At 32.8% G+C, this 8,469-nt stretch overlaps 1 protein-coding gene across 5 annotated transcripts in view; it reads left to right on the top strand.

Annotated features, from left to right (window-relative positions):
• The window catches only part of ANKRD17 (ankyrin repeat domain 17), a 149,697-nt gene that overhangs the window by 103,295 nt on the left and 37,933 nt on the right, over positions 1–8,469 (top strand). For all 5 annotated transcript variants that reach the window (XM_011360518.2, XM_011360522.2, XM_011360521.2 and 2 more), the window contains 2 exons: positions 4,940–5,051; positions 5,207–5,352. In XM_011360518.2, coding sequence (XP_011358820.1) covers positions 4,940–5,051; positions 5,207–5,352 — 258 coding nt within the window. The remainder of the gene's footprint in view (positions 1–4,939; positions 5,052–5,206; positions 5,353–8,469) is intronic.

The raw sequence follows: 8,469 nt of genomic DNA, 5'->3' as shown, positions 1-8,469 counted from the left end.
AAAAAGTGTATAACTACCCTTTTTAAAAATGCTAATTGTTCATTAAATGATCATACCTTAAACTCTTTTAAATGATTATTATACTCAGGAACTAATATTTTAACAAGGATTAGCAGGAATCATGTTTAATTTCTGGACCTCGAATGATGCTGAAGATAAGAGTTTACATTCTTTATATGATTCCTCAAATCTTATTATGATATATAACTAGAAATCACCTTTGGTGTGCAGGTGTGTGCTATGGGCTCTCCTCTCATGTAATGGTTTTATTGAATCAAGTCTGGATATTTCAGAACTTTTAAGAGTAATACCACATACTGTGCTGTTACCAAAATTTATTTTAGGAAATATCAATAAATGATACTTGGAAAGAATTATTTGGGACTATTTTACAATACCTTTTGATAGCATAGCACTAATATTTTTAATAACTTGAATGATATAAAAAAACTTATACATGGGTATTGTAGATATAGAAATTAGGAATTATGTAGAGATTTTTAAGAATTACTGGCTTTAAATGAAATAATAAATCTGGTTGAAGGTTAGAGTTGAACACCACTGAATTAAATATTTTCTGTATATTATTATGTGAAATTTTGATTAATAGCCACTAAAAGTGAGAAAGAACCGGTTGTTCTGTTTGTAGCTTGTAAAAATGTGTTCCAGCCCCCCTCCCTTTTTTCTTATCTCATGTTTTTCATAGATTGCTGGACTGCTTGTTATTTTTATACTCAAACTTTGAAAGGCTTTCCTTGAACTTGGAATAACTTTTTCTAGTACATTTCAAAAAAAAAATTAAGAACAATAAATACTTCCTTATGCAAGTTTCTGTTTTTCCAGTTAGTAATTAACATATATCCATTTTTATCTTTTAAAGAGAGTAGACATTAAATTTAACTCAAGACTGAAACTGTAAAGTATGTAAAAGTATTTTTACCTTCAATGGTATAAATATCATTTGGATATTTTTCTCTTTTCCTGATGGTGATGGTTTTACAGTACAGAGAAGTTTCATTGCAGTGATTTAATGAGAGAAATTAAGGAAACCTTGAAAAATCAGTTAATAGTGATGTGTAATATGCTGCCGTTAAAGCATTCTACTTGCTTATACACACTCTTTTAAACAGGTTATTTACCATTTTACTGATTATTCTTACTTATTGAATGCCCTAAAGTGCTATCTTTTTTAATCTTACCCCTGACATGATTAGAGAATGAGATGTTTGGGATTATGAAGGTTGTGGAGGTCTAAATAAATTCAGCCCTTTAAATTCTAATAGTTTCCAAAGTCTTTAGATGTAAATGTTTTTAATAGATATAAATCTTTTATTGCAAACAATTCAGGTATGTTTTTCACTTGCATTCCTGCTCATTAAAAGTTGCCTTTTCCTTTAATATTACATTTGTCTTATGATTTCTTTTTGGTTTTTTTTTTCGTTCTGACAAAATTGAATAGTCATATTGATATTTATAGAATATTGTTATATTGAATATAATTTTATCATTTTTTATAAACCAGAATTATAGTACAGAAATGTATATTTTATGGTATCGTGGGCTAAATGGAAATTTTCTTTAGAATGTAAACCTGGATGAGCTCTTAACAAAGCTCTAATAAGCATCTTTTCAGGTTTCTTTTAGATATATGACAAAGAATGTGACCTGATAACCTGTACAGTATGACTTTAGTGGTACTTTGCCTTCCAGAAAGTCCTTAGCTATATTGTTATTTCCTTGATTAGCAGTATCTAAAATACCTATGTTTTTACTGTACCTTATTGGCCATTGTTAATTTTAACCCATACTTCTACTTCAGTTATTTTGTTTCTTGATATATTGCAAATCAGGATTTTTTTTTTACCATTTTGGGGGTGGGCACTTATGTATTTGTGATGGGTGGTGGGAGAGTGGAAGCCTCAGTCCAGAATCTTTAAATTCTTTCATTTTTGTCTTAAAAAGATTATCATCAGATGTTAGTTGATGTAATTTCCCCTTAGTGCAGAAGTACAATGAAGTTATCCACTCTTAAGTTCCCCAGGTATATGACCAGCCATTCTCTCAGTTTTAAATGCTTTTTCTTCAATTCTTAATAATACGTTATTTCTATTTCTCTCATAGTTTGAAGCTAAATTTGCCTTGCATAGTAATCGGTAAGCTCCTAGTGAACAGGGACTATATTTACTTATCTTTGTCAACCCTAGAGTACCTAGAAGAGTACTTTGAATATAAAAGGTTGAATTGGTGTTTTATAGTGTGGGGAAAAATCAGTATTTTACTGATCCACTAAAATTTTTTATGCTTATCTTTTTCGAATTTTGTTTGTGTCTTCATTCTCTATTTAAGATTGGCACCAGTTTTCCTAAATTACTCTTCAACCCCCTGAAGACGTTTAGAAACCTCATAAACTTTATTATAAAGTTGACTCCTACTGATTGTCTATACACTAAGAATACAGAAGACAGATAGGCTTAACTTTGTATTGACCTCAGTCAGCTGTGCCTTAGGACTGTTCTGTGATGTAATGGAAGAGCAGAATTTTGTTATCCAAGATCTTCTTGGTTTTTTAACCATTTATTAGCTTGTGTGACCATCAGAAGGTAATTTCTCTGAGCCTTTGTTTCCTTTTCTCTGAAATCAGAAATAATTCTTTCTTTGTAAACATGAAATGAAGATCAAATATTGAAGACAGTCAAAGCTGTCACTCATTTAAGTATTCATGTCTTTTGTGGCCATCCCTGATCTCTACAGTCAGTAGTGTTGCTCTCTGCCAGCCTCTTATGCAGAGCCGTTTTTGCGGTCTCCCTCTTCATCACTGACTAGTGGGCTTTTTCTTATTTCTTGACGACTGATTTTGCCTTTTGTCTCTTGTTAATTCATTTTTTTTATAATAGAGTTGGTTTTTAGAGCTGTCAACCTTCTGGGAGAATATGCCTTTCCGTTTTATATTTAACACATAAATAAAAAAGCTCTTTGTTTCATTAGTAATAGTCTTTAAATGTGTGACCCTATTGCCATTCATGCAACTTAACTATTATTTACTGTTTTCTAACAAAGCATCACGTATAGGTGGAGAATGTAAACATGAATAAGACATGTTTATTAGCTTCCAGGAATTTATAGTCCTCTGAGGGTGATAGACACATAACCAGCATTAGCATAAGAGAAGACTGATTTTAAGTGCTGTAATAGAGGTGCATATATAAAAATGAGATAAGATGGCTTAGAACAGTGTTGTGCATTAGAAAAATAATATAAGACATGTAATTTTAAAATTTTCTAGTAGCCACATTTAAAAAAAGCAAAAAATGATATAGGCGGAATGGCTTTTAAGAATATATTTTACTTAACTTAATATATTCATAATATTATTGTTTAAACATAAAATTTAAAAAAAATTGAATTATTTTACATTTTTATTTTATATTAAAAGTCTTCAAAATTCAGCATATATGTTACACTTATAGCTAGAGTGATCAAATAAATCATTCTGGTTTTCCTGGGACTCTCCTGATTTTAGCACCAAAAGTCTCATCCCAGAAACTCCATCAGTTTGGGCCTGGGATGGTTTGTCACTCTTTTAGAATATATCTCTCAAATTGGACTTCATTAGAAATACTTGATTTGCACTTAGGTTTGTTTTGATTAAGTCGATTAAGTAGATTTGATTAAGTTGAAAAAGTAGATTCATTTACTCAAGTTGATGTTGCTCCAGACATACTAAAAAGCTTTCCAAAAACCAAGTCGATATCAGTTTTAAAATTTAAACTAAATAAAATTTAAAATTCAGTTCTTCTGTCACACTAGACATATTTCAAGTATTAATAGCCACATATTACTAGTAGTTAGCTTTATGGACAGCGCAGTTTAGAGTACTAAAAGTATGAGGACTTCAGTAGTTCACTAAATAAACATTTAAACTATGATAGAGTATGACCATTGGTGAATCCGGTATTAGTTACTCTCATTAGCAGAAGTCAGAAATAAATTGTGTATAAACAGTGTCATGTCTCAATTATATAGTCATCTTTCCAAATATTCTGTATATTATGTGTCTGTGTATGTGGGTTTTTTTGTTTGTTTGTTTGTTTGTTTGTCTTTTAAGTATTTTGGGGCTTCGTTCTCAAATGCAGTTACTTAGAAACAATTTTTTCATTTTAAGGCTTGGTTTTCAGCTTTCGTAGATGGGTCCAGAACAGCTAATATGGCTTCACTGCTGAGGATTTTACTTGACATCCTGTGTGTTTTGAGGTTTCTGCTCTGGCTGATGGGAACCAAACTATTCTCGGCTCTGTGTAAGCTCTGGGTGTTGTTCAGCCTGATCCCTTCTGGTGGTCTTTCCCTAGCCTCATGCAAATGTGCTGATCAGATGTCTGCTGAAGACTCTAGGGGAACCCTTTGTAGATCTCTGCAGTACTCCCCTTCTTTACTGCTTTCCTCTCTAGTAGTCTGCCCCATAAATTCTAGCCACCTTGACCTTTCCAAACTCTGTGTCTTCTACTCAGGGAGATCACCAGGCTGTTTGGGTCCCCTCTCCCTGCACTACAGTCTGGAAAGTCTCCAGGCAATAAGTTGAGTAAATCATTTCTGTCCTCAAAGATTGCTGTCATGTAATTGCCATTAATAGCTGGAAGTGAGAGTGAGTCCACAGTATTTCTTTTATTCTTGTAGTTGAAAACAGCATATGGTTGAAAAATCATACTTTTTTTCCTTCATGTGTGTTTCAAGAATTGCGCATAAAATTCAGATACTATTTGTAGACTTTAAAAAATCACAAATTGGTTACCAGTGGGAAAAAAACAACTTAAATATCTAAATGTTGGCTGCAGCAGAGTGGTTCATATGTGTTTGTGTGTATTTGGTATATGAACCTTTTTGGAATTCATGTTAACATTTTTTAATTATATAATGAGCTAATCTAAAAATTAATTTTTTACAGACTGAGAGTAATCATGACACGGCGCTGACACTTGCTTGTGCTGGTGGTCATGAAGAACTGGTACAAACACTGCTAGAGAGAGGAGCTAGTATTGAGCACCGAGACAAGAAAGGTAGGTTAACTACTTACGTTAACTTTTTGTCTTCTTGAATATTTGTGTCCTGTGAAGAAATACTACTTCTAGGCTATTTCGATGGTTAGAAATAATGGCAAATAGGATTGTTCCTTTGCTTATTAGCATGCAGTGAGATCATTATTTTTTTCCAGGTTTTACTCCACTCATTTTGGCTGCTACAGCTGGTCATGTTGGTGTTGTTGAAATATTGCTGGACAATGGTGCAGACATTGAAGCCCAGTCAGAAAGAACTAAGGACACACCACTATCTTTGGCTTGTTCTGGGGGAAGACAGGAGGTAATGTTTTCTCCAGTGTAATTTATTTTCTTTCCATCTGTTTAGCAAATGTATGCTTTAACTTACATGATTTTATAGGAACAAAGGATAGACATTTAGATTTATCACAGTAACTAAAACTATTATCTGTTAGCAAAAGGACTAGTATCAGTGTGAGCATAAGCTATCATTCCAGAAAAAGCATGTTGTTTATTATCTTGCTTATCTAAAAGTAGAACCTGCCATAGAAATACCTGTGTGCTACATTCAGACTAAGGAAATGATTAAGATATTTCAAATCAAATCAGTAAGCTCCAGATAAACAAGGCCTACTATATTCACTCATCTTTCCTGTCTCAGAGTACCTAGCAGGAAAGGTACTTAAGCTCAGCCTTTATTGCTCTCTATGTATAAGATTAGTAGGGAATTAAGAGTTGTCTATTTTTGTCGTTCTGAGGATTCTTGTCTTTTAATTATTCCCTGCTCTCAACTCTGGCGGAAGGGTTCTCAGATAAGATCTTATGACCTTATAGTTTTAAGGAGAGTAGAACAGCTGGTGTGATCATGTGTAGGCCCAAGAAAGTATAATTTACACTCCCTTGTGTGTCGTCTTCTGGCATTTTTAATAATCAGCTGGATTTAATTTTTTAAATCCATTTTAAAAATCTAATTCTTTATACAGTGGATTTAAGGCTTTTGATTAGCCAATTGTCCTGCCTCTATAGATTGGCAACTTCTCACTTTGGAATTTTTCGAATCTTAGATTTAGGAGGCAGCCTAGGTCATCCAGGTCATTTTCCTACTCAAGCTTAAAGTCATTTTCTTCCTTTTTTCCCCCACCGTCCTAATTATTATAATGTCCTATTTATCAAGTCTGAAGTATGCCTTCCCTAAGTTTCCCCACTATTCCTAACTCTCTTCTTTGAACTAATGCAAAGAGGTTTTTATACCCTCTTGTATCTTCAGATATTTGAGTATGTATTCAACAGTATACTGTTCTCTATTGGAAACATGTCCTGTTCTGTTGATTGTTAACTTGAAAATACCTTTTCCAAACTCCATACACCGTGTCATTATTCATTCCTCCTGAAATGTTATATGTAAAAGTACCCTGACCAACGAACTGGTGGACTATTACCTCCCTTCCTATTCTTAAACTGGCCTCCCCCCACCCCTTTGCCTGTCATAATACATCAGGTTATATTGAACTCTAATCAGTTAAACCCACTAGGGTTTTTACTAAACTAGTAAATTAAAAAAAAAATATTTAAGGGGCAGAATAATTCTTGTATAGAAAGAATGGGAACTCTAATAAATGGTGGTGTGACCCCTTACGGATTAAAAAGAATTGGAGCCTAGTGATAATGCCAGCATAATTTTATATGTAATTTTTGTTACAACTGTTTCTATAATATTTGCTCCTTTATACTTGGAGTAGATATTATAAGTGTAAATAGTTAGATGCACTTGCTACTAGAGATGATCTGCACGTGAGTCAAAAAAATACCTGTCCCAACCAACTGTGCTGTTCCTTTTGGTTGATAACATGAATACATTCGTATCTTTTTTTTACTCCTGTATTCCACAGTGGAGATGACTGATAGACTAAAAGGATTTTAAACCAAATAATATTAAGAGCGTAAAAAACAAGCTGCCTTATTTGATGAATCCTTTCTACTACATCAGAAAAAGTAGAGATCTCAATTAATCTTAAGCTGAAATGAGATGGCAGAAAATTTTGCAGTTAAATAACATTAAATGGAAAAGCTTATATCAATCAGAAATGTAAATGCTTCTGTTTTGAAATATAATAAAAGTTAAATTTTGACTTAACTGAAATCATCAATCATACGTAGCTTGAAATACTTGCCTATAACAAATTTTTAAATCCAAAAGAGAGTGATTTCCTTCTTTTCAAAGCAATATTAAAGCCCATAGTGTACCATAATCTCTGTGTTCTTATTAACATGTAATAGATAAGATTATAACAGTTATAGACGTCTTTTAGGGTAATAATTTTGCTGTAACACTTCCTTTGATTTGGTGTTATTAAAATAGTTAAGTATTGGAAAATCATTTTACTGTAAAATCAGAAATTAATTTCTTTTATACTGAATGTTTATTACTTTTTGGGAATAGGCCATTTCCTCTGAGAGATAACTAAGACCAGTTACCTTTGCATGATGGAAATCAGGAAACCTTAGAAATATGGTTAGGGTTTTCTACTTTATTGCTTAAGGGACTCTTTGTAAAGTAAAATGGCCCAGTGCCATTTTTTTGGTCTTGTTTTTGTACACAGGACTAGGTGATCTTGTCATGTCAACCACCTAGTCTTATTGGCTCTAAAAGCAAAAGTGATGGACAGAAAGTCACACTTAAAATTGGTCATAGCTTTATTTAGTGAGTAGAGTTTTAGCTGGTAAGTAAGACAAAGCACTGTTTGTTAACATTTATTTGTTATTTCCCAGTTAGTATTTTAGGATATCTTATTAATAGTAAGAACAAGGGTAAGAGCTATGATTTCGAACAATTCTTAACTTCTCTAGGCATCATTTGTAAAAGATAAAAATACTAGTACCTCTGTCAAAGAGTTGTATGGTACATTAAATGGCATAATGGACAAAAGGTCTATGCATTTAAATGCTAATATTTTACGCTACCAGGGAATGCAAATTAAGATCCCAGTAGGATAGCACCACACACCCACTAGAATGGCTAAAATAATGAAAACTGACAATATTAGATGTTGCCAAAGATATGGAGAAATCAGAACTCACTTATCATCAATGGGAGTATAAGTAGTACAACCACTTTAGGAAAAGGTTTGATGATTTCTTAAAACTAAACATACACCTAGAAATTCTGCTACTAGGTGGAACCTGTAAGCAATGAAAATATATTTTCACAAGAATCATCATAGCAACTCAATTCAAAATTGCCAAAACTGGAAACAGCAAAGCTGTTCATCAGTAGGAGAATAGGTAAGCTATCACATATTCATTTAATAGAATGCTACATGGTACACACAAATGACATTCAAACACTGAGATTTCATTTATATGGAAATCTAAGATGAAACTAATCTATTCGTGGGATAGAGTAGGAAGGGGCATGAGTACATACCAGAGATTTAAGTTA

The sequence above is a fragment of the Pteropus vampyrus genome, unplaced genomic scaffold (assembly GCF_000151845.1).
Source record: "Pteropus vampyrus isolate Shadow unplaced genomic scaffold, Pvam_2.0 Scaffold56, whole genome shotgun sequence".
In the NCBI taxonomy this organism is placed as follows: Eukaryota; Metazoa; Chordata; class Mammalia; order Chiroptera; family Pteropodidae; genus Pteropus; species Pteropus vampyrus.
The sequence above is the reverse complement of the archived record's forward strand: the minus strand, read 5'-3'. Positions and strand labels throughout refer to the sequence as shown.